This window comes from Momordica charantia (assembly GCF_013281855.1).
Source record: "Momordica charantia cultivar OHB3-1 chromosome 6 unlocalized genomic scaffold, Mcharantia_2.0 BLBB01000006.1, whole genome shotgun sequence".
In the NCBI taxonomy this organism is placed as follows: domain Eukaryota; kingdom Viridiplantae; phylum Streptophyta; class Magnoliopsida; order Cucurbitales; family Cucurbitaceae; genus Momordica; species Momordica charantia.
Window position 1 is genome coordinate 32,920,215 of NW_028275164.1, and position 26,013 is coordinate 32,946,227.

General features: G+C 32.2%; 4 protein-coding genes and 2 non-coding genes across 6 annotated transcripts; 1 reads left to right on the plus strand and 5 right to left on the minus strand.

The window, feature by feature from the left end:
- Positions 1-1,502: 1,502 nt before the first annotated feature.
- Positions 1,503-2,291, minus strand: LOC111007563 (putative invertase inhibitor). Its single transcript, XM_022279968.2, has one exon. The coding sequence runs from the start codon at positions 2,289-2,291 to the stop codon at positions 1,722-1,724; it is 570 nt and encodes a 189-aa protein (XP_022135660.1). The 3' UTR covers positions 1,503-1,721.
- A 2,059-nt stretch (positions 2,292-4,350) lies between these two features.
- LOC111007864 (epoxide hydrolase 1) lies at positions 4,351-7,286 on the plus strand. The gene is made up of 3 exons (XM_022280393.2): positions 4,351-5,026; positions 5,703-5,944; positions 6,573-7,286. The coding sequence occupies exons 1-3, from the start codon at positions 4,562-4,564 to the stop codon at positions 6,817-6,819; spliced, it is 954 nt and encodes a 317-aa protein (XP_022136085.1). The 5' UTR covers positions 4,351-4,561; the 3' UTR covers positions 6,820-7,286.
- A 3,325-nt stretch (positions 7,287-10,611) lies between these two features.
- LOC111007696 (large ribosomal subunit protein eL18y) lies at positions 10,612-13,068 on the minus strand. The gene is made up of 5 exons (XM_022280152.2): positions 12,932-13,068; positions 12,740-12,829; positions 11,457-11,585; positions 11,171-11,353; positions 10,612-10,967 (listed from the first exon to the last, which is right to left on the minus strand). Exons 1-5 carry the CDS (start codon positions 12,932-12,934, stop codon positions 10,809-10,811), a joined length of 564 nt encoding a protein of 187 aa, XP_022135844.1. The 5' UTR covers positions 12,935-13,068; the 3' UTR covers positions 10,612-10,808.
- LOC148211098 (small nucleolar RNA snoR53Y) lies at positions 11,949-12,029 on the minus strand. The gene has a single exon (XR_015792070.1). It is a non-coding gene; the product is annotated as a small nucleolar RNA snoR53Y (small nucleolar RNA).
- LOC148211099 (small nucleolar RNA snoR69Y) lies at positions 12,284-12,376 on the minus strand. The gene has a single exon (XR_015792092.1). It is a non-coding gene; the product is annotated as a small nucleolar RNA snoR69Y (small nucleolar RNA).
- A 1,328-nt stretch (positions 13,069-14,396) lies between the features above and the next one.
- LOC111007697 (pseudouridine synthase and archaeosine transglycosylase (PUA) domain-containing protein) lies at positions 14,397-20,620 on the minus strand. Its single transcript, XM_022280153.2, has 8 exons — positions 20,430-20,620; positions 19,833-19,914; positions 19,674-19,741; positions 19,476-19,573; positions 16,198-16,334; positions 15,410-15,477; positions 14,813-14,876; positions 14,397-14,681 (listed from the first exon to the last, which is right to left on the minus strand). Exons 1-8 carry the CDS (start codon positions 20,438-20,440, stop codon positions 14,664-14,666), a joined length of 546 nt encoding a protein of 181 aa, XP_022135845.1. The 5' UTR covers positions 20,441-20,620; the 3' UTR covers positions 14,397-14,663.
- Positions 20,621-26,013: the final 5,393 nt, after the last annotated feature.

Below are 26,013 nucleotides of genomic sequence, written 5' to 3' on the forward strand. Positions count from 1 at the left end.
CAGTGATGGCCACATCATCTATAGTTTGGAGATCTATCAGATAAAAAGAAAAAATTATATAAGGAGACCATTTTACTCTTTTTCTTTTGGGATTTTTTTCAGATATAACAAAAAAAAAAAAGATGGATCTTACCATCTAAGATCAAGACACAATGTGATAAACAATATAGAGACACAAACATAAACAATAGAGCTAGACAAAAATAACAATTCAATTACAAAAATAAAACTCTCAAGCAGTTCTAATAAAATTTGATTTATAGAGTGGACGTCATCTTGTCCAGAGATATTAGGAATATAAACATCACTATGAACAAAATGTAAAATGATTGAAGCTGGGTGCCATGAATTATGGAATTATTATTTTGAGATTTTCTTTTTAATTTTTAAATTTTGGGTTAGGTTAATAGGTTAGAATATAGATTAAGCGGAATCAGGGTATTATCGTCATTTCATAACATGTGCCTTCTTCTATATAATAAGGGGTTTGCCAATTAGGGTTTTCCTGTAAGAATTCTTTGTTCATCGCGAATGCACATTTTGCGCCGCTGTGGTTTAGAACGTTAAAGCGTTTTCTTCAGAATTTGGGGTTTAGTAAATAATATTTCGCACAAAGTTCTTCTTGGAAATTTGTTTCTCCGGAAAGTAGTTTCCAGGATTTTATCTGTGCGTACAAAAATCATCCTTTCTGCTTGAGCCTTCTCTTTATATATTCAATGGAGATGTGCTCCAATGTAACTGGATTATATCAGTTTCCATCCACCCCACATTATGTTTTCCTCTCCTTTGATTTTCTTGTTTAATAATTTTGCGAATTGGTCTTCGATTGGGTGAATGGCCATCGAAAATCATCGGAAACTACGCCATTTTGATGAATTTTTTAATCGACTCTTTATTTAAATGGTTAATCTCTGATAATTTATTGGTTTTTTTCTTGTACTCGACGTATTTCCCCCAAATTTTCGTATTATTTACTTTGTTCGAGAAATGCTAAATGGAAATTCATGGTTCAGAGGCGTTTTCCCTCGTTGAAGGGATTTGAATTCTTTGGATGATGTTCATTTGTTATTTCCATTGATGGATTTTGTTTACACAAGCAGATTGTTATGTGTATCAAATCTCAAAAAGAACGTAAGCATCAGTGCCACGAGATTTTGACTCGATTCATTCTTTAAATGGTTAATCGCAGGTCATTTCTTGGTTTTAATATTGTATTCCGCATATTTTCCCCAAAATTTTGTCAAGTTTTCGTATATTTTGTTCAATAGAAAATATACGGTAACTGAAAATTCAGACGTTAACAAGATGAAATGGATGTATTTTGTTTACATAAGCCGAGTATCATATCAAATGTCAATAAGAATGAGTGCTTTCTGTGTGCAGCAAAATCATAGAAACTATGAGATTTTGATGAAATTCTTTCTTAAACTGTATTACTCTGATTAATCATCGGTTCTCATCAAGTTTTCTTATGCAGTATTCTGTCCGAGAGAAAATGAAAGGAAACTGAAGATCCAGAGGTATGAACTGGGTTTAAAATGTAGAAATATACAAGTGTTGTCCCCTTTAAGGGATCTGGATTCATTGGGTGGTGTTAATTTGTTATCTTCATGTAGTTATTTTGTTTACATAGGAATCATAATATTATTATATAAAATTTAAAAAAGAACCAGAGATTTTAAGGGCCAAACAAATGATGAACTCTGCTTAGGCTGGCACTATCATTTTCCGGCTAAGAGATGAGTGACAGCCAAGATAATGCTGCAAATCTGATCAAAAACTGCGGTCATTTGTGCAACAGGAGACTGATACCCTTGCCTGTCTTTGAACCCCTGATCACAGGTTGCTGCATCGCTCATGGCAGCTGAAACCCAAGTCTTGATATCGTTATAGGCTTTGAATTCCAACGCTGTGACCGAATCCTCAATCTGGTCTATGGCGTCCTGAAAACTCTCCAAGCAGTCTGCCAAACACTGCTCCATGAAAGCGTCGGGCGACGAGTCGTTCTGTAGATGGTTAATGCTTTCGTATATGCTGCTCACATTCTGTGCTGCGGTTTCCATTAGGATTTCCGCTAGGCCGTAGAGATCTGCCCCATTGCTTTTGGGGGAAGATTGTAAGATTGATATGCAGAAGTCCTTGTATGGGGTGCTGGTGCAGGTTTTGGTGATCAGCTCATTACCTCCTCCTCCGGAGGCTGCTGGTTGCTGCTGCTGCAGCTGATCAGCGAGGATTTGGAATTGGCAGAGGGATAGAACTAAAATAGGTACGAGAATTGAAATGGGATTCATCTTTTTTGCCTGAAAGGAAGAAATCTAGATTTCGTTTTTGTTGTTGTTCTTGGAGAATTGTGGGGTTCTTTAAAAAGGGTGTGTGGAATTTTTGTCTGGTTGGGGAGAGGCGGTTGCCCGGTGTTCTTGGGGAAGTTTGAAGGCTTTTAGAAATCATCATTGGCCAGGTTTTGTTTTTCTATTTTTAGTAACCTTTTTTTTTGTTAACGAATTTCAAAAATAGTGTTGGATTGGATTGTATTGAATAATTTCGTTTAGAGTCTGTTTTTGTTCTTCAATTTAGTCAAGTGGTCAATTTTCTGTTACCATGTGCTTCACATCATATGAAATTATAAAGTTGTTTTGAACTGAAGATCTTTATTTTATTCGTATATTATGTTTATTGTATTACATATGAGATGTGACATGTGTGTATGTTCATGGTAGTATTTAAAATGTCGATGTTGATGGATATTTTAGGGAAAAAATGGAAATGGTGGAAATTGATAGAAATTTTTTGAATTAACAAATAAAACTTGAATGGTAGCTTAATTAGCTTATAATTGTTTGACTATTAAATGTCCATTTTACTTATGAAAATGTAAAGTAAACTTTTGACTACTGGATTCATTTGGAAATGAGATTATTACACTTGGTTTTCTAATATCTGTTTACTTTTTAGTTCTTTTTTCAAATTTGAATGTACATATTATTTTTGAACACCTCGTGATTGGATATAATTCAGATCTATATGTGTTTTATATTCTACTCTTTTAGATCCTCCATCAAGTTACCTATTCTACTCTATGTTTCACCTGTATATAATAATATTTTATTTTTTAAAAAATTCTATGATTATTTCAATGTCTATATATGTCAATATTTCACTCAATTATGTAAGCTTGATTGGATTAGAAACTAGATTTAAGTCAACATGTTGACGACCTGGGGGAAAATTGACTTTTTCCCCTTATGTCTATCGAGCATGTCGACATTTTGACATGTGTTTCGACATTTTAAACTCTAGTTCATGGTTTTATTATCGCATCATTTTAAATCTAACGAAATATAAAAAAATATTTACAAACTAGGGATTTTATTTATAAAGCAATAAACAATGCTCTTATTTGCAAAATAAGAGATACATACCTTTGACGATGAAAACTACTTCATTGACATCATGTCAAATCTTCGTCAGTTTTGCATGTTCTATAATTCATTAAAATACGCTTAGGAATATTATTTTTTTGTTTGTTTTTTATTCAATAACAATTTTCCAATGGAAGTCTATTAATGAGCAGAAATTACAATCAAATTGAAAGTAAAGATTATAGATTTACAATACTCATCAAAGGTCTTAATTGAAACCTTAACATAAATTTGATACATTTTATCAAGTTAGGGGAAAAATTCAACGATCTTTTTAAAGTCATTGATTTAATAGCTTGAATGTGTTAAACTTGACTTTTGCAGAATTAAATTGTTTAAAGTCGTTGATTTAATAGCTTGAATTGGTTAAACTTGACTTTTGTAAAATTAAATTGGAAGAGTGGATGGTATTAGTAAATCAAAGATCAAATGGAACTAAAACTTCCATAAATGCGATCAACAGCTTAATTGATAGATAACAAATAAATTGTTTATAATTATGTCAAGTTATTTAAAAAAAATAAATTAATCTATCTTTGAACTAATTGGATTATATCTAATAGATTTTTATGGTTAACTTTGGTAGTTTTACATCACAAAATATCTAATAGACCTTCAGATACAAAAGTTGAAGACTGAGAGGTGGTTTGAAATTGCTTTTTAAATTTTCAATTGTATCCTTCCTTGTATCTTTCTTATATATATAATAAAATTTTGATTGATTCAATTTTTCATACTTATTGTTTTTCACCATGTTTTATAAATTAATTTAGAATACATACACATTTTCAACATACTCATTGGTGATTGAATTTCCATCCCCACTTAACTTAATTGGTTTAGACACTTAATTTCGACCAAAAAAATCATGAGATCGAATCTTCAAATCCTACGTTGGCCCAAATAAATACCTACTTCCAAATTTGATGTAGGTGAAAGCAAGCCCCCATGTGTGTGAACTATCAACAATGGATTAGGTTCAATGACTTTAATGCCGCTGCGAAATCTCCTCTGCATAGTGCTTTCCCCCTTCCAACCACCACCTCTCCATTCAATTTGGTGTGCCCATTTCTCTGCACTTGACCATTATTCTATTTAAAGCAAGCAAAACAGAAAGAGGGAATCAAAATTCACCCACCGCCATGGATGGAATCGAGCACAGAACCGTGAGCGTCAATGGCATACAAATGCACGTAGCCGAGAAGGGCGAAGGCCCAGTCGTTCTTCTGATCCACGGCTTCCCCGAGCTCTGGTACTCATGGCGGCACCAGATTGTGGCCCTGAGCGCGCTCGGATACCGCGCCGTGGCGCCGGATCTTCGTGGATATGGCGATTCTGAGGCGCCAGGTCCGATTTCTAGCTATACTTGCATGCATATTGTGGGGGATTTAGTCGGTCTTGTTGAATCGCTGGGAGTTGGGGAAGTGTTCGTTGTGGCGCATGATTGGGGCGCCATGATCGCATGGTATTTGTGTTTGTTCCGAGCTGAGATTGTGAAGGCTTTTGTGTGTCTGAGTGTGCCCTTTAGGCCGAGGAATCCCAAGATGAAGCCAGTTGAGAGCATGAGGGCATTTTTTGGAGATGATTACTACATCTGTAGATTCCAGGTTAGTTCTATGATATCATTTTTATACAAGAAGTAAGTTGGAGGTTAATAAGTTTTATATGCATAGAAAAACATTTTTGAAATATTTCACTCTCACAAATTCTTTAAGTTTCGTCCGACGTTACCATTTATGTCTTCTAACAAATTTTGGAATTAGTACACGACTTGTGTAACTAGTGTTTGATGCATGTCTATTGTACTCACAAGTGTCCAAGACGGTGTTTGTTCAAAATCTAAGGCTTTTTTGCCATGGTAAAACGAACCAAAACCACTTCCCACACATATTGATCATCTTAGGCTATGTTTTGGCATGAGTTTGGGACGACGGTTAGAACATTGAAAAATGCATTTGACCAATTTTAGAAGTGGCTTTCGAAGTTTTTGGTTGAATGATCAAGTGATTTTGAAAATTCTAAGAATACTTAAAAAACACTTTTGATGAAAGTTGAAAGTACTGCTTCACTTAACTGCAGTTCTTCTTTTAGAATCCACCAACTGGATGCTAGCTCTTGTTCTCTTTCTTAAATCTACAACGACTCATTAACTGCCTTCCCTCAAAAAACTTGAAGATTCTAGAAATGTAACTCAACTTTTCTTTTGATTTCATGGCATACCCAACTGAAGAACTGTAAAGAAGGAAATGGGTTTAACCAAAATGCATTGATTTTTTGTGTTAGAATCCAGGAGAGATTGAAGAAGAAATGGCCCAGGTGAGTGCCAAAGAGGTACTTAGAGGCATATTGACAACAAGAAGGCCAGGCCCACCCATTTTGCCCAAAGGACAAGCGTTCAAAACCAGGCCTGAAACCATAACTGCCTTGCCCTCTTGGCTTTCAGAAGAAGACCTTTCCTACTTTGCCTCCAAATATGAGCAGAAGGGCTTCACTGGTGGATTGAACTACTACAGAGCAATGGACTTGTAAGTCACCCTCTACAAAACTGTCATACTTAACAAAAATTGTAGGGTGGAAGATCGAACCATCAACCTCTGGGATGGTAGCTAGCTTAAATTGACTTTAATACTTATATTTAACTTTAGTTTTAACTTAATATTCATTATTTGAAATGTTTCATTATCAATTTTTAGGAGGTATTATTAGTTTCACTCCAAAACAGGGTTGACCTTTTAACTCTCTTTTACCTCACAACCCAAATAATGCCTTCAAATCTAACATATATTCATGTTCTAACTTGTATGTCAATAAAACAAGACATCTCATCATGGAATTCCTCTGCTACAAATTATATGCTTCTGGTTTCGGCTGAATCCATCATCTATTCAGTGTTTCAAAATTTTCCCAATTTATCTAAAATCTTGTTGGTAGGTGATACAAGATCCTGTTCATTGTAATAACTTGCATAAGTTTTAAATTTTTGTCGCCCCTCCACTAGCAACAAGGATATTTTGCTAGCCTAAATCAAAATATAGGAATAATGATGAAACTTTTAGAACAACAGGAACCAGATTGACACAAATATTACAGCATAACGACTACAATGGGTCTAAAAAGTAACCAAGACTGATTTATATTTGGATTTTGTTGTAGAAACTGGGAGCTGACAGCCCCATGGACAGGGGTGCAAGTGAAAGTGCCAGTGAAGTACATAGTTGGAGATCTTGACATGGTTTTCACAACCCCAGGAGCTAAGGAGTATGTTAATGGTGGAGGTTTCAAGAAAGATGTGCCATTTTTGCAGGAAGTTGTGATAATGGAGGGAGTTGGCCATTTCATCAATCAGGAGAAGCCTGAAGAGATTAGCACTCACATCTATGACTTCATCAGAAAGTTCTAGTTCTAGTCTGCTTCTTCTTCATCAGATTAGCTAATAATATTGCTCCTCCTCTCTCATGGTGTGTTTCTCAAGTTTTTTATGTGGTGGTTTTATTTTTTAAAGGAATTAGATAGAATCTTTCAGAATCTAAGCTGCTGTTTAGAGTTGTTTTCTTAAGTAAGTTGGGTGCGTGAAAGTCTAGTACGCTTGTTTTTTTTTATAGGCTGGAATCGATAGTTCTTTAGCTTTTTATTCTTATAATTGGGATGCTCACGCCCATCCTAATGTCTAGATATGGAAGACATCAAAGGTTTTTGGTATTAAGCTCACCTGAATGTTTGAATACAAAATTTCATGATAGGTGATACCATAAAGTTCCATTAGCTGTGGCTTGGGGCTTTTTAACAGGCTTATATGTGTGAAAGTCGTTCTTTGTTTTTGGTTCAGTTGTGGAATAAAAAATTGGAAAAATACTAAATAATTCTTAATCTCTTTGCTACTTCTCAATTTGATCCTTATTTTTTTTTAATTCTCAATTAGGTTCTTCCATTAAAAAAAATTGATACATCGTTAATCTTGTTATATTAACATATATCACATAATTATGCCACTCAATGTTGCTTTGAGTAAAAATGACACCAGAATTAAATCTCAATAAAAATAACATTAGAGTTGATTTTTTTTTTCCTAGATTACCTTTATGTGGCTTGAACCTAAGACCTCAATGAATTTTTGAGGTCCCAAGTCACCCAAGCTATCTCTTGGAATACCATTTTCTTTTATTACAAATATGGTCGTTGATTATTTTAGTCGAACTGCATGGAAGCAATTAATCTGCTGACAGGAGGGGTGCAGTATAGATCATAAATCGCTACCTGGACACAGGAATCCAGGAAATTTTTGAGGTGGGAAGAGCTTTACGAAGAATATGAGTGGAGTTCGTTGTTGTGGAAAGATTTTTTAAAATGGTACCAATAACACAAATTACTATTATATCTTTAGATCTATCTCAATATTAAATAATTATTAAAATTTAAAATGGGTAAATTGGGAGGTCAAATCACAAAATGTGCTTACGATGCTTCCCAAGATTAAAAAATCTCAAAACCCAAAAACCCAATCCATTTTCGAATTCTTTCTCGTATTTCTTTTCTTCCTCCGACCGTCGGTTTTCCTTCCTCTGACTCTCCGTTCCTCTTCTCCGACCATCCATTCCTCTTCTCTGACCCTCCGCTCCTCTTCTCCAACCGTCTACCTTCCTCTCCGGTCGGCTCCGCCTTTCTTTGTCGCAAGAACATTTCATCTCCGGCTGTCTTCGAAAAGAGATTTCCGTTGGTTCTTATTCTCCGAGCATTTCTATCTGCCTTCATCCTCGGCCGACATTTGCCAGCCTTCATTTCTGGTCTGGCCGCCTCCATTTTTCTCAGTCGCCAGAGCAGTTCATCTCTAGATTGAAAGGTTTGCATTCAGATGTTTTCAATCTCTGATTTGGTGTGAAATATTGTATATGTGAGGATATATAATATAGTGATTTAATTAGGATATATCTTATAACTCAACTTGTATATATGCGGATATGCGGATATATACTAGAGTGATTTTGAATGTATATATGCGGATATATAAGTGGATATATACTGTGATTTTAAATATATTTTTTGAATATACAGATATATGTTTATTGAGACTTAAAAAAATGTTTATGTGATTTTGAATTGTATTTGAAGATTGGGGGTGAATTAAGAGATTTGTCCTGAAAAGTAGTACAGAGCCCACAATAATTAAAAGATTATGATAATAATTTATGGAATTAAATCTTTTATATTTCAAAAAAACAAATAACTATAATAAATACAAATGGTAAAATCGGAATTAAAATAAAATCCTACCTGCAAAAATCTAAAAGTGTAAAATTAGAAAAATTTAGATTTTTGTGTAAATAAATTTCTAAAATAGTCTCCTAGTTTGTTTGATGACTGATCTTCAGCCAGACTCGCCTAGAAAAAGAGTTCAATAAAAAGAAAACACAAAAGAAAAAAAAAAGTATATGAACGGTATAAAATCAAAAAGATTGAAATATCGATTAAATATAGTATATTGTAAAAAATTCCTAATGAATAGTAACTTAGAAATTGTGAATAGTAGTAGTGAGGTTATATTATGTTATATAATAGAGGAGTAAACAAAACAAATACAAGCTAACATAAGTAAAACGAAAGAGTAAAAAATTACAATCGAGTGGAAATAAAAGCTTCGAAAAATATTAATGGAAGAAGTAAAACGAGTTTACACCAACAGAAGTCTTGCAGAGTGTAGAAAAAATGAACAAAATACTCTATACAACATATTCAACAAAATTTGTGGGGAAAATGCTTTTAGAAATTTAAATTTTGGAATGCTAATTGTATTTATGGGAATAAAAGAGAATAGTAACAAAAAGTAAGGGTCATTTTTGTTTGCAATTCCGATTTTGTTTTTGTTTTTACCGAGTCGAATGAATTCAGTAAATATTTATTTCATAGATTTATTTTTTATAACTGATTTTGCATTCTGTTACTGAACTTGTTGGTATTTGAACTCTGATCGACCAACTATACCTGCGGTGGTTTTGGTCGACTTAGAGATGGAGAAGTACGGATGAAAAACGGAAAGAATAATAAAGACAGAGGAAGAGAAATAGGGAAGAAAAAAGAGAGAACAATTTGAGAAGAATATAAAGAGAGACAAACCTTGATAAAAAAATTTTTAAAAGAAATGAGGGAGAGAGGGGAGAAGAAAACCAGGGAAGGAAAGAAGAGAGAAGGAGAAAGAAAGAAAGAAGTGAGAGAAGCACCAAGCTCTCAACTTCTTCTGCATCTGTGTATCTTTCTAAATTTATTTTCACATAAAAAAGAAAATAATATTAAGAAAAGAAAGAGATGAAAACTAATTTATATGGAGATTCTACCTGGATGTGAACAAGCAAGAAATAAGGTTTGTAAATGGAGAATGAATTAAAACAATCCCTCGGGGCATGGTTTTGTAGATTTTGTTAGGTTACAAGGAGGATGGAGGACTATAAACAAAGTTTTGTTTATAAATAATGCACTCAGTAAAACATTTTGCTCCCAGGAGAGTTACAGAACCAACTGTTTGTCAATGATATCATTATCATTGGGATGATCGAGATAGAAAGAAAAAAATATCCTTATCATGGCAAAAATATGTGATTTATGGAACATTGATGGATCCAAATTATAGATTATGTGCAGCAAAGAGTGTCCTTGAAAATAAGGAAGGTTATCAAATGTTAGTTGAAGAATTGAAACCAAAAGAAAAAAAGATAGATGAACGTAAGTTAATCCGAACACTCACAGATATATATAGATCATATATCTATATATTTATTTCATTATTTACCATTAGTTCCTAGCAGTAATTGTTTATTGACCTATTTACTCCCAAATATCTACTGCTATTTAAACCAAACGTGCATCCATCCCACTAGAGCAAAAATTACTGAACTATATTTGACAGTGCATTATGATTTAGCTTTATGCCTTATATCTATAAGAAATATTTTTTTATAATTTCAACAGATATTCCCACCAGTTAACTGTTGCATTATGCTTTAGATTTGTTAACAATTTGTAACCACTTTTCATCAAAGTAGAGCATTGAACTGAGAAGAGAAATGGGAAAAAAATTCGATAAAACCTCAAAGAATATCATTTCCTTAAGTTATGCACTATTGGAAGTTGAAACACCAGTTTTCTTTCATCCTAATTTCATTGATACAAAATAACCAAACAGAAAAATGCCCATCACACAATCTAGCAAAATAAACTATTGAGTCTCGTTGAATAGCTTTAAATCAATCAATTCATAATCAACACAATATTAAGGCAAAACAGGCATCGGTGATGGAACAACAACTGACATGCAAACTAAAATCTAGCAAAATTTGGATATCGAGTTTGAAATAACACACCCGCATGTGCATTGCATTAGTTTGAAAAGATAAGTTCAAATTAAACCCTAAAACCCCTGCTGTTTCTCTTTCCTCTAGCCCTCTCAAACTTTCTTCCCTTGGACCTCACATATGGTTTGGTGTGACTGTGCGGTACACCCGGTGCAGGACCGAAATGCTTCACAGCCTCTCGGGAATTCTTGGAACCTCTAAGGAGAACCTGCAAATGCACCAAAAGAATATTAATTCCTCTCAGGGAAAGCTCAAAATTGCTCCCAGCTTAAAAATAGCTCACGGTGCTTAGAATTCAAATGGACAAATAACTTGAACATGAAACAGGTTGACTCGGAACATTATGAAAGAAATTAATACCCTAACAAAGTTATTAATCTAAATGAAGAAAATCCACAAGAAACGCCATACCGTATTCTGACCCAGAGGAGCCCTCAAAGCAAGCTGGTCAAATGTCAAACACTCCCCACCAGCCTTCTCAATCCTTGCCCTTGCTGTCTCAGTAAACCTCAGAGCAGCAACTTTCAATGCTGGAACTTCATAGACACGAATATCATCGGTAATAGTACCAACAACGACGGCAATCTTGCTTTCCTATTAAAATAACCAAAAATGAAAAAGTTACAGACATCTCAGACATGCACAATCATCAAAAAACCAAGAAAATAATTTTAAAATATTACATGATTCAACTAACCTTTCCTTTTGTAAACTGGATAAGTCTAGAGAGTGAAAGTGGAGGCTTGTTAACCCTGCTCATAAACAAACGCTTGAGAATGACCGCATTGAATTTGCTTCCAGTGCGGCGAACAAGGAAGCGGTAAAGCTGATAAGATAGACAAGGCATCATTTTATTAGTGAATGCAAGTTAGATGAATATGTGTCTTTGCAGGCAAGGAGGACAACCATATGCTCATGTGACAACAATGCTTCTCTCTCAAGCACAAACAGAATACTGACATTAGATACACTAAGTTCATAACCAAAGTGCACACACAAAACAAAATTAGAGGAAGGGACCCTCATGATATGAAAAGGAAAAGAATTCTGAACAGTTGAAAAATAGCACATGTCAGAGGGAAAATAATGTACTGCCTTTCATAAATGTATTCCTATTTGAAAGCAATAAATAACATAGAAACGCAAGAAATGTAAATGAGCATGAAAACTTGTCTAAAAGCTTGGAGCCAGTTCCCTCAGAACATTCAAATAAATGATCAATCAGAAAGTGATCAGAATTAGCATGGTCAAGATAATCATCACTGGGAACATTTTGTTTTTTCAAAAGTAGAATCAAAGACAAAAAGTATAAAATTTTATTATCAAGGCATACTAACATTACATGCCGAAAAAATAATATAGTGTAGATATCAAATCATAGCATTTAATATCTACAAAAACTAGAACAGAACATCAAATGTAGTTAAAAAGGATGCTTATATTTGCATAGATACTAATCACCAAATAGTAAATTCAATAATAGCTTCAATCATGGAAACATGTAATAAACCAAATAAAACTGGACTTAAGGCTCTGATATTGTGGGCAAAATACTATTCCCCGACCTACGAAAGGTCTCATCATGAGCTGGGATTCACAAATATCATCAAAGCAGAAAGGCCAGCCATTAAATTCATTCGTACAAACAAAAACAAAATAAGGCGATAGATTTAACGACATAAATTCAAATTAATCAAACAAACCCATAACAGGGAGACCAAAATAATCAAAATATTGCGTTTTCAAACCCAATAAATCAACCGAAATTTCAATTGATCTTTCAATGTGAGTCGCACATACCACCTCAAAGATGTTCTAACGCAATACTATCTTACGACGACTAGTTCGGCAACCAACATCCGATATACATAAACAATTATAAGAACGACAAAACAAAACCCACATAAAATCAAGCATAATTAAGCAACTGATAAATCAAAGAAAGGCGCATTTGAAAGAGAAATCTCGCTTAGCAAGTACCTTGACGAGTAACTTGAGGTAGATATCATCTGATTTGGGCGCAGTCCTCTTGGTCTTCTTGCTCTTACCTCCTGCGACGAGATCGATCCCCTAATAACCGCAACAAGTTCCCATGGAAAGAAAATAAAATCAACCACGGGAGGAAGTAAACTTAAGAAAAGGAAGCAGTGAATAAGTAGATTGAGAAGCTACCATTGGAGCTCCCCGAGTTTGCGAACCGCGTTCTGCTGCTGGTGCGGAAGGAAGACGAAGGTGTAAATTAGGGTTTTAAACCCCTTTTATAGTGCTGGATCGCCGAACACAATAGCTCCCAACCTCGTCGTTGCGTTGAACTGGGCCGGCCCGGCCCAAAATAATTCGGCCCAGGTTGTGTCCAGCCCAAGTTCGCATATGAATGGCCCAAATTTAATTTCTAAAGCCCACAGTCCTCTAATTCGAAATTCCAGGATTTCAATATTGAATCCACTGGTGCCATCTAAACGTTCGGTAGGCGACAGATGTGTTACATTTGGAGTGGTCAGTCCGCAAATGAGTTCACTGTAAAATTAAAGAAGGTAAATTACTAAACTCAACCAAAACCTCCCTGATCTCTTGGTCAGAGATAGGTGTCTTAACCATTTGAGCTATGTTCGGTTTGGTATTTTCGGTAGTTTGTTATTTCTTTACCTAAATAATAATTACGTTTGGTAAATAGAAAAAGTAAAAAAATTTATGTGGACATTTAATTTGCAAGTTTAATATTAAAAAAATTATGTTATATTTATTTTTGTGACATTCTTTATGCCATTTAAAGTAAAAAATGATAAAATAATACTTTGAAAAAACTTTGAAACATGAAATAAGAAACTTGATTTTATTATTTCTAAAATTTCTATACACTTTTATAAATATTTTTTAAAAATTAAGAAACGAGAAACGAGAAACAACAATAATTAGGCTGTTTGACAACATTCCCAATTTTGTTCGCTTCTTATTTCCTCTTTTTTAATAAAGAAAAACATAATTGCATTTTTATTTATGTTTTGGATAAATTTGAAAACGAGAACAAGAAATAAGAAACTTAATTTTATTGTTTGCAAAATTTTATATAATTTTAGTAACATTTCTAAAAAATGATAAACAAAAAACATAAATAATTGCCAAATATTTAAGTTTCTTAATAAAATTAAGAAATAGGAAACAAAAAACCATGGGATGTATCCTATTTAAGGGGTAAATTAAGCTTGCTTAAATATTGTATACTTTTTCTATTTTGTAATTGATCTTTTATTGCTCTTCAAAAGAAATTTTAAGAATCGGCAACCTTCAAAAGAAATGTCAAATACTGGTATATTTGACATTTTCGTAGAAGTACATTTTATTAGCTTGTTTGACTACACCATATCTAAAAACGATTCTACAAATGAAAAATATCCACATAAAGTGATAAATAAAAAATCTCTTTAGAAAAAAAAAAGTGTTAAACACGAGTTGATAACACTTTTTAAAGTTCAAATTAATTTTCTCGAACTCGCAGCTCACAAAAAAGAATTCATGATTTCGTGCCACGGTAAAAAAAAAAGGCCGTCTCAGCAAAAGGAGAAGGACCTACAACTACAGTTTTGACCACTCCAGCAATATACTCTATGGTAAATTAACTCTTGAAAAAAAAAAGATATCAATAGAAAACCATGAAACAGGGCCAATGACAATTGAGCACATTCACAAGAAACTGTAAAAGGATTTTAACTACAATTGTGAAATTGGTTCTCCTCAAAAAGTATAAAAATAATGAGGAGATCAAGACTTGTTATCCACCTTGTTGATTTCTATCCACACAACATTACAGAGAAACTCAAAAAAGTGCACAGAATGAAGTTAAACAAAGTTGGTTCTCTAAGTTGCGTCGCCTCCCCTCCCCCCGTGTGGTTTCTTTCGGATATCCTCAATCAAGTCGTTCCATCTGCACCGAAAATGAGAAATAACTTCGACATTCAACCATCTATACTCGGCCACTTTATATATATTTCCTCATTTGAGACAACATATTGAGTATGAAGAAACAAGGGAGAGAAGTATAAGTCTATAACGTACCTTCCAAAGACCATCGTTAAGATAATGCATATTGTCCACACCGATCCCTTTGTTTGTCGCCCTTCTGTGAATTGCACAGGAGTAATTTTCTTAAGCTTAAAGCATATTTAAAAGTTTGGCTTTATCTGAGACCACGTCGTCGAGACATTAGTATGTATTTTGCTAAAATATGTTGATTTGTCAGGTGACTAATGAGCATTATATGCAGATTTTTTTTTTTTTTTTGAAAATAATTAAGATTCAAACTTTGACAGTTCTCTCAATTTATTTTTCAATAAAAATACTTCAATCCACAAGTTGGATGTTTCAACTCCAATGCCCTCATGGCTTGCTTGGCATTTCATATCTGAAAGCAAGTAGATACAGTTGCAATGATCTCTCTATCTATAAGCTTTTTCTTTGTTTTCAAATCTACTTCGAAAATTATTTTTTAAAATATATATTTTTATTACTTCTGAAATATGGCTGTCTAACTTTAAAAAGGTGGGTAAAGAAAAAACTAAACAAAGAAAAAACATCAATAGAAGTATAAAAGGACGAGAATTAAAAACAAAATTACTATCAAACAGGATCCTGTTGGATGAAAGTTTTACTCACATTTCCTTGGCTGACATCTTTGTGAAGCCAATAGCAAGAGCATGTTGCTTCCCTTCTGCCATTATTGCCTGAAAAAGTTTGACTCAATTACCAATGTTTTAAAAGGCTAAAGGCGGCCTCGAGGCTTTTTCTCTTGAAAAGGCGAGGCGTAAGCCTCAATTTTAATTAAAAGAATTAAACAAATCCTAAATTTGTGTGGTCAAGTATTACCAAACATAATAGTTATATAAAATTATCAAAATATCCACCTGTTACTTGTCACTAAAAAAAAATTCTAAAAAAACATCATAACATCACTACTATTATCACCAATAGAACTTTCTTATTCTATAAATTGTTGTCTTCAATATTTTTAAAGTATAGGTAGTAAAAGTAGTAATAGATTGAATTGTTACAACTCCTGCTTAGGATTCCATAAAGAAAAAACCTTGATATGTTTTAAGAATTGGAAAAATTAATAGTATTCTTGTAATCATTACACGAGGCGTATACTTTAAGCCTCAGTGCATTTTCAAAGAGGCGTAAGCCTCTTATAGTCCAAATAAGGCGTAAGACTTGAGGCTAAAAGTTAGAGCCTTGAGGCTAAAAGTTAGAGCTTTGCCTCGAGGCGGGCCTCAAGGCGTAAGCCTCAAAAGCCTTTTAAAACATAATCAATTACAAGAAGTTATTTTTCAAACAAATCGCATAAACCTACCAAATAAATGTGGTAATCACCCATGAGCCAACTAACACAACGTGAATCAACAATGGAGATATTGAGTCAGTAGAAAAGAGCGAAAAAAGTTTACCACAGGCGTATCCGCTTCGACTTCGTCGTCCAAGGCACCCCCAGGGGATGTAAGACCAGGACACATTATGTTAGCACCAGCAAGGACAAACTTTATTGCACCTCTGTCTACTTGTAATTTCTTCATAATATTAGGATCTGCAAACCAAATGGGATGATACAAGTCATGTTCACGGACTGAGGTTTCAGAATGATAGAATTCAGTAATGAAGTAGAAACACAAGCTTGGTAATTAAAATATTAGGTAGATCAAGGTACTTTGCTTGGCTCGGACAGCCCTTAGAGGAGTGTGACAGAGAGAGAGAGTTTAAATATGAAACATTTGCTCAAGCGGTGTGTAATTAAGCCCCGGAGGAAGTGATTGTGTGAATCTGGAACTGTTCTCTAAGGAGATTTTTCTTTCTACTACCAAAAGTCTTGTTGCTTCTAATGCCTCAATGCTATATGTGTGTGTAGATTCTTTAAGAAAAACTATTACATTCATCTGTTGCATCATAAAAAATGATCTTACAAAAATGTTCCATAACCTTCTTCAAAGTGACATTTTTAACAAAACCACTCAACTTTCCTTTACCTCATTTCCAAAATGGTGGAGGCTGTTCCATGAAAAATTTTCCGGCCCATTAGTAAACTACGGGACATTCTAAGATAGTTGCTAAGATCTTCTCTAGAAGACTAAAGAAGGTACTCCCTAGTACAATTTTTTAATACCAAACTGCATTTATTGGCCAATTCTGATTGCTAACAAGGAAGTTGATTATGGGAATGCCATTGGGTTAGTTAGGAATACTTATAAACAGCATATTAGTTCGTAGCGAAGGAAATGGTTACAATTTTTTCCTATTTCCAATTTGTTCCAAAATAGAAATAAAAAGATTGTCTTACCATACTTGAATTCATGGATATTGAGGTCCTGCTAATTCATTTTTCTTTATTAAAAATGAAGAAACAGAAACAAGAAACATTTTTCTTTATTAAAAATGAAGAAACAGAAACAAGAAACATGAACGTTACCAAAGGGCCCTTGATTTTGTTGTTTCTAAAATTTCTACACCATTTAGAAAACATTTCTTAAAAATGAGAAAGGAGAAACAAGAATCGCTACCAAACACTTATATTTCTTAAAAACTAGAAACGAGAAACAAAAAATTAAAAAATGAAAACATTACTAAATGGGCATAACGGGCCTTAAACCTCTCATTGAGAAGACAAATGGATGGATGAGAACCTTTATCATTACCCTACTCAACACTCACTAACTTTTATCATTTATAAGAAACTTGATGAAAAGAAGCTGGAAAATTACAATGTTCTCAATGAAGATTGAGAATATATGTCGTCTAGTTCGGAGTTGAAAGTACAATTGGTGGAGACTTTTTGAACATGGTTTCATGAAAATTATCGGTTGGCAAAATTACAAAGCCTTTCCACCCATTTTCCAAAGGATCAATGCAATTAAATCTGGAAGGATATGTTTCCTAAGAAGACAAAGATGAGATTCTCAGCAACCCAACTCTTCATTTCCGAACTTCTTGATTGCTTGTAGAGTGCCCTATTAGCTAAGCCATAAAAATTTGAGGAAAAGTGACAGAATGTTTATAAGCCACCAATCTTCCAAAATTATAACTTTGAGCCAACCAATTTTGAAGAAAGAGGTCGAACCTTACATTATATTCAAATTTAGTGATAAATGGCCAAGGGCAGCTACAACCAAGAATACTAGTATCAATGGGAATTTTGTAACTGTATTCTGTGTTTGTTTTAGCTAAATTTGAACACTAGTATCAATGGATGAATTAGCTACAGACAATCAGCTGAAGATCCATGATCTCTATTATTGGCTGAACCCTTTCCATCCCAAAACCACGTCCAAGTATTCTAAATCCTCATAATTTTAAGCTACTCATAATTATTATTGGATTTTCACACACACCCCTTTGATTCTAACTCCCGCAAACTCGAGCAATGTGATCTCACCACATATAATAACATAATACTTTCTATTCACTAAAACGGTAATTTTTTAAACAAAGGCAATCAAACAATGCACTAAATGAACATCAGATTTTTTATATTAGTCTGAAATAGTTCCTATTTTATTAAATCCAAACATTAACTTATCTGATCATCCACATGATTCAATTCAAACTAATTAAGAAAATAACCGAAGCTCTGGTAAAACAAGGATACACAGAAATTTGATCGTTACTGCAGAAAAGATTCAAAACGCATGTGCACACTGTAAGAGTAGCTAGACAGCCTAGACTATAGCTTCAACAAGATGATGCCTTCCACTAAAACTCAGAATAGGTTGAGTTTGGGATGACTCTTTTTAGATGGTTCATCTTCTTTCATCCACAAAAAGAATTGAAAATGTAGTCAAGATCACAAATGAAGGGGGAAATCCATAGAGTGAGTTCGGGATGATTCTTTATATATATATATATATATATAAGCGATAGAGATTCTATTGAGAGCATGAAAGAATACAAAAAGACAGCCCAACAAAAAGAAACACGCCAATTAAAATAAACCAAAAAGGGCATTAACCAAAGAATAAGCCCTAGCAAATAATTACAAAAATCCTTAGTAAGCCTAAGCCTAAAGAGAAGTGTTAAACCTAGCAAGAGAAGTTTCAAACATCCTTCAAAAACTTCTTAATCCCTCTAAAAGTCCTACTATTCCTCTCAAGCCAAATGCCCCACCATGGAACCGGAAAAAAAAGGGATCCAGCCCTTATCATGAAAAGCCAGAGACATAAGAACCTCATGCATCATAATGCCAGTCTCTATTTAGAACCAAACAACTCCAAAAACTAAAAAGCAATCCCATATTGAACAAGCAAACTCACAGCTCCAAAGGATATGATGATGATCCTCGAATGATCAAGATCCACTCTCAAAAGTTCGAGATGACTTTTGGGAGTAGTGCTTTTAAGTCGATTACTTTTTCTTTAAGTACTTTTAGAACAAATGTTTCCTAAAATCACCTTAAAGTACTTTTAAGTTTCTTTAGAATTTTCAAAATTACTTTTAAGTATGTAACCAAACATCATGAAAATTATAAAAAGTGTTTTAAATAAGCTAAAAGATTTCACCATTCCAAAAGTCATACCAAACTCATCCTAGTCTCCTTCAAATTAACAGGCATATTAGAAATCAAAATACCCTAAAACAAGTACTACGACAGGAGAAGTTCAAAGGGTTGACAAAAGATTAAGGATATTCAATATATTTGAAAAAATGATAAAATGCAGTCCCCAGAGAAAGAATACATTACATTGGTGAAGCAACCTTAGGGTAGGCATGTATGGTCCATCACGGATGTTGAAAAAGAGTGGCACATTATTCACAACAACCAGATTGAGATGGTTTTGACTGTAAGAGTAGTTCAAAAACATGTGGCGTCAACAAAGCAGAACAAATAAATCTAATTCCAATCATTTTTTGTAAAATAGAAGCAAAAAGAATCTCTAACCACTTAGTTACAATCAGAGGGGCTTTTTTAGGAAGCAAATCATCCAAGACTGGCTCTAGCCCAGGATACTGCAATAAAAATACATAAAACCGATAGAGACATCAATTTCTAGCTCATTAGTATGATCTCGAGAATCGAACGACCAACTTAAATACTTACTTCTTCAGCTATACTTTGCCGAATTTTCCGTTGCACTGATGCCTTGACTTGGTTCTGAGCAGACACGTCTTCAGTAGAAAACCTAAAATGAAACCGCAGCACCAAAAAGGAACAGAAATGAAGGATTCGTACAAGCAACACCACTAGGGGAGGAGGGGAGGGAATCAATACCAATACCCAACTCCAGAAGTAAACAGCCTAACGCAAAAAATACCAACTGAGAGAATTTCAATTCACAAATCGATTGGGTCATTATTTCCAAAACTTTCAAATTCAGTCGCAATTGTTCCTTCCCCACCAGCCCAGAAACACATCAAAGGAGAATTAAAAGTAAAATCCTGGCGTGATCAATGAGGTAAATTAAACATACGGAACCCCACAAACGGACCCGCCATTAAAACGAGAAAGAAAACACTATTCGAGCAAAATCCAGAAACCAGTGACAAAAAAAAAAATTGAGAATAAGTGAAGAAATCTGACCATTTCCCATATTTCAACCCCAATAAACAAAACCCAGAAGTCATTTACCACAATCATCAAACAAAAACATAAAATCACAGCTAAATAACAAGCATATACATATGGGAGAGAGCTCACTTTTTGAACATGATGCCAGAGAATTATTTGAAGAAAATTCTGGTAAATGTGAAAGGAAGTGGATTATTATCCCTAGATTATATTAGGACAGGACTCCAAAACGATGTAAGACGATTGCTGGGAGCCCAAAGAGTATCGATGTGAAAATCGGAAGAGAGAGTGAGCGGAAGGAAGCTGAGAACAGTTTACTGACCGGCGGGCAGCAGCTGCTTAAGAATTAAGCCGGTCGGAGATCATGGGCCACAAATTTGGGCTTAACATGGTGAGTGATGGGTTCTTTTTCGCTTTATGGGCCTTGCGAAATTACGTCGATAGGCTCTAGGGCTTTTTTAAAGTAGAATATGTAGCCGCGGATATCCAGGTCGAAGATAAGTGATATTTTATTGATAGTAAATATTTTTTTTATTATAGTAATTTATTTAATATTGATAAATAATAAATAATTAAAATAAAATTTCTTGAACTAAAATAATTTTTTATTAGAACAACCCTCCAATAGGTTTTTAAAATTTCAATGGTATATCTATAAGGTTCCTAAACTTGTTTTATACCTAACATGTTCATAAACTATTTATATGTTTAATACATGAACATAATTCAGCAGTAAATAACATTTAATCATTCTCTTGAGGTTAGAATTCCAAATCCTCATACCCATGTTTGTTGACTAAAAAAAGTCTCTAAATTTTTAATTTTATGTCTATATACTTTAAAAAAATGTCTAACAAATTTTTGAACTTTTAATTTTGTATCTAATAAATTTGTGGAGTTTATAAAAACTATCTAATTAGCTGATGTTTCATCATACACAAAAGTGAACGTTTAAGGATTTGTTAGGTTCAATACTTAAAGTTTAAGACTCTGATATATATTTGTTAAAGTTAAATAACCTATTGCATAAACATAACATTAAAAGTTTGAGAATCTATTAGACATTTTTTAAAGTTCAAACATCCTATTTCACATAACTCTGAAAGTTCATGATCGAACTTATAATTTAATCAATTATTTTTGCCATGTACTTAACTAAATAAGTCAATTTTTTTTTTATCTTGAACTTGAATCATTAGTAGTTTTTATACTCTTATGTCCTCTTTACTCCAAGAGAATAGGGGTGAAGGAATGAAATAAAAATTTTCATTTCCTTCAATTGTGTTTACGTACTATGATATAGAAATTGAATCAATTAATTGAACACACCACATAAACTTGGACTTTTTCCTTTTAATATTATTAAAATTATAACTATTTTTATATATATATAAATATTACAAGTTTCAAAACTAATTTTTAAAATAATGCATATTTTATTATTGCACTAGATTGTCTCTTAAAAGACGACTTATGCCATGTTTAAATTGTGTCTCCCAACATGGTCCTACTTGTCGTATTTTGAGAAAGAACATGAGGCAGGAGCATGTGTCTCTTGGTATAGGTATATATATATATGTATATATATATATATATATTTTTTTTTTTTTTGCAAAATTCTCTTCATTGATTTAATTTCTATCCTTTATTTATATTCTCGATAGTCTTTCTTCTAATAAAAATAGATTGGTTATGCTAATCTTGTTTTGTTTTTATTTCTTATAAAGATCAAGAATTCATATTCCATTAGTTAACTATTAATTTTAATTAGTTATCGTTTATCAATTATTTAATGTTTTATTTAGTTATTATTAATTAATAAAAATAAAATTGTTAACCGAATTTAGAAGGAACAATTTCAACCTACCTAAGAATTATTTTTCTATATGTTTGGTTGACAACCAAATATAGGGGCAGATGGTAATCTCTAAATTATGAGATCAATTTAATTTAGTGATAAAATCTACCTTTTATAAAATATAATAATGAGAAAATTTAAAAGTTGAATTGAATCTTGACTTGAATTCAAACTTATTTAATATAATTTTATAATAAAAAAGTAAATGTTCATAAATATAGTTTTGAGTTTTGTTATAGGTAGAATACGAGCCTGCAACGGATCCCCTCGTCGAGAAACATGGAATCGGTGAAACAATATAATAAGTTGAATTCCTTAACTTCAAATTTTACCCACTAAATTTATGAGTCAAATACTCCTAAATTCTGTTGGTTTGATTTGACTCCTATTTTATCCCAAATATTTAAAAGGACCAATGCCAAGAATTTGGTAAATAAATCTATCCAAAACCAAACCATATCATCGACGCAAGCAACCTATTTACTGTTTGTAATGATTGCAACAGGGAAGCTATTACACACATTCAGTTCTAAGTGAGAATACCTTATAAATTTGATTTATAAAATGAATTTGGATGACATAACGGATATTATGACCAAAATAAAAATATCATATTATTTCAAAATCAATTTTCTTCCGGATCTTTTGTAGATTAATATTAAGAAATCGTGTATTTGGATTCTCATTCCACATATTGTCTTTTAGTATGTGACAAGAAGGCAAATAATAATCAAATTTAAATGTGGATAGAAAATGTTGGTGTTTAAATATTAAAAGATTATTAACATTAATCAAAACTTAAGGGAAATATTTTTTGGGAATATTTTTTTCCTAAGTGTCATGTCTAACACTCAAGTTAAGTTCAGGTGGACCTATTTATCACTTTTCTTGTTCTTCTTTTTACTTGAAAAGAAGAAAGAAAGAAATGGAAGTGTGTTTTGTTATTATTTTTATTTCTTTTTTTTAGTTTGTATATTCAAAATTCTATGTCAAATTTAATTTTGTGCAACTTAAGAGTTTTTTTTTTTTTTAATAAAAAGTCGTTTTGGCTCAGCTTTAATATAATTTTTCTCCCTCTAACATATCTCTTAGACTCTTTAAATATTTAAAGAAAAAGGAAGAAAGACAAAAAAATTATTGAAACATATTTGGTTTCTATTTTAAAAGAAGTGATCGAAGGACATGTATGATTTTTTTATTTTTTTAATAACGACAAATCAAAAATAAAAAACAGAAATACTTATCAAACCAAGCTAACTTGGTATATTTCGTTTCTAAAAAAAAAACTTTGGTCTATTTCGTACTTTGTCTAAATTTAAATAAATAAAAAGAAAAAAGAAAAAAGCACTCATACCCAATTTCCTTAAATTGGTAACTGTTGACCTTAGGTTGTCGTATATATTTGGAAGAATTTGAAGTTTGAGGAAGGAGAGTGTGCAACCACTTGTGGCCATTTCTTCAATGTGGGGATCTCCTCTTTTGAAATTAATTAAAATTTTTTTTTTTTGAAGTAAGGTAGTACAAAAAGTTATATAGATTCAATGGTAAAATTGAATAAAAATGTGTTTTGTATAATAGAGTTGAATAAGAGTTTTATTTTCAAGAAATGTTTTTTTTTTTTCAAAAGATTGGGCTAGTTTAAATCTTATTTTGAAAACTCTTGAAATATCTATTTTAGCCTATAAAATCTTTTAGATTTAATTAATTTTGGTTTCCAAAATTAAAAAAATCTGTTTTGTATAATATGTTTGTTTAATTTTATATTTATTTAAATTACTATTTTTGGTTTTTTAGCGTCATTGTGACGTGTACATCAACTAAAATAAATAGTTTATAGTTCTAGTTTAGCAACAACCAAAATAATTATTCTAGAAAAATGAAAAATGCAAACTGAAAATAGTAATTTTAAAAGTTTGAAGTCACTTTTTTCTTTTTAAATACGAGATTGAAAAATACTTCATTTAACTAATTCTTCTTGTTATAAAAGGGTGTTAAGAAAGACTAGGACAAAAAAAAAGTCAATATCCCCTTCAAATATTCTATTCCTATGTACTTTTTAAACGTCTATTTTGGTCGTTGTACTTTTAAAAGATAATCATCTTAAACCTTTTATTTTCATTTTTATCTCATTTCTATCTATCATAATATTTGCACAATACTTTATTGACTAAATTTCTTGAAATATAATCATATTTGTATTTTAACTGTATATAAAATTTATATTAAACTTTGATAAATAGAGACTAAAACGATCAATTTTTTTTTTAATATATACATCTCGGAAGCATATATAGTAAAACAAACAAAAGTTAAAATACAAATATTAAAATAAATTAAAGTCCAAAGTTCGAAGACAAAAATAATATTCAAATCAATTATTTAAATGTTATTGAAAGTGTGTGTGTATATATACATAGTTACTGTGGATTGAAAAACTCCTTTCTGGATTTGTGAAATTACAAAAAAATAGTAAGATATCTAAAAAAATAAAAAATGTCTTTTTTTTTTTTTGTCGGCGACTCCATGTTCTTGTGCCAATTTGGACCTGCAACCCACTAAGTAAAGAAGGGTCAAAAAGGTGGAAAAGAGAGAGGGATGCCTCAGCTTTAATAATTAAGTTGTTCTTTGTTTGTGGGTTATTACTATTCATTTTCTATAACAAAAATAGGATAACATAGATATATTCAACCAGCTCAAAGTCGAAGATCTCAAACATCCTTCAACAAGCTTAGTTAGAAGCCAAATACACGATCAATTTCTTTGATATGAGAACAAATTTTTCAGCTCTCAAATCAAGTTTACACCCAAGAGAAAACATCGACATTACATATTAGAGATTGTACATAATTACAAATACAAGTTCATTAAACTCGAATTTCTCTTCACCAAATATTCCTTACGAACAAATTGACACGTCCAGTAGGACTATTTTATGATTCTTTGAAAAAAAGCCCTCTAGATGCATTGTGAAGCCACAAAATTTATTTGTCGATGAGGTATATACATGTTATAGTTAAAGCTTTCGTACTTATTTCAATTTGATATCTAAATTTTCAAATATTACATTTTAGTTCATGAACTTTACCTAAAAATATGATTTTTATTATTACATCATTACTTTTTTATTAAACTATTCAACAAAACTTTGACATACCCACTATATATATAGATATCATATCAATCGAACTACTGTTTTGATTGATTTTTTTTTCAAATTCTTATCCATTTATTTGACCAAAATATTTAATATAGGTAAGTTAGGGGCTATGGTTATTTAAATGGATTTAAGCCCTGTTAAATGATTAATGAATAATTAAAAACCAATAACCTAAAATATAGTATTTAATGTAAAAGTTTAAAAACTAAAATATTGGAAAGTTAGAATTAAATAGGATATAAACCAAAAAGAATGCATTAAGATTTAAGAATATGATCAAATAATTACCAAATAACTCTTTAAATTAATCAAACTTTTAACACGAAAGAGAGGTATTTGAATTTGGTTTCCTTTGTTATTACTTACCTCAAAATTTTCAATTTTCAATTGATAATTAATCATGCTTTTCTATTGATCGCCTCATTATTATTCACCTGGCAATAGCATTTAGAATGAGAGTCAAAAACTTTAAATGAATTTTAAGCCTATGTTATTACGTAGATGAAAATATTAATTTAATTAATTTATGTATCGATATAATATTGAGGAAAATTCAATCCTCAAACTATAGTTTTGTTATTGATATTAAATTATATCACTACTTTATTTATCATTTTATTAGCAGCTGATATAAGCATGATAAGTTAAAGACATTACTTATTTCTAGGTTTGGATCTTCCAATTTTTTATTGGAAAAA

Bases quoted from the DNA above. Each gene is read 5' to 3' on its own strand.
- LOC111007563 (XM_022279968.2), bottom strand. From the start codon at position 2,291: ATGAATCCCATTTCAATTCTCGTACCTATTTTAGTTCTATCCCTCTGC.
- LOC111007864 (XM_022280393.2), top strand. From the start codon at position 4,562: ATGGATGGAATCGAGCACAGAACCGTGAGCGTCAATGGCATACAAATG. The intron at 5,027-5,702 runs GTTAGTTCTATG...TTTTTGTGTTAG, and splicing joins ACTACATCTGTAGATTCCAG to AATCCAGGAGAGATTGAAGA. The intron at 5,945-6,572 runs GTAAGTCACCCT...ATTTTGTTGTAG, and splicing joins TACTACAGAGCAATGGACTT to AAACTGGGAGCTGACAGCCC.
- LOC111007696 (XM_022280152.2), bottom strand. The intron at 11,586-12,739 runs GTACTTGCTAAG...CTATCTTATCAG, and splicing joins ACCTCAAGTTACTCGTCAAG to CTTTACCGCTTCCTTGTTCG. The intron at 10,968-11,170 runs GTATGGCGTTTC...GTGCATTTGCAG, and splicing joins CTCCTCTGGGTCAGAATACG to GTTCTCCTTAGAGGTTCCAA.
- LOC111007697 (XM_022280153.2), bottom strand. The intron at 16,335-19,475 runs GTAATGTATTCT...TTTGGTTTGCAG, and splicing joins CCTAAGGTTGCTTCACCAAT to ATCCTAATATTATGAAGAAA. The intron at 14,877-15,409 runs GTGAGTAAAACT...TGCAATTCACAG, and splicing joins AAGATGTCAGCCAAGGAAAT to AAGGGCGACAAACAAAGGGA.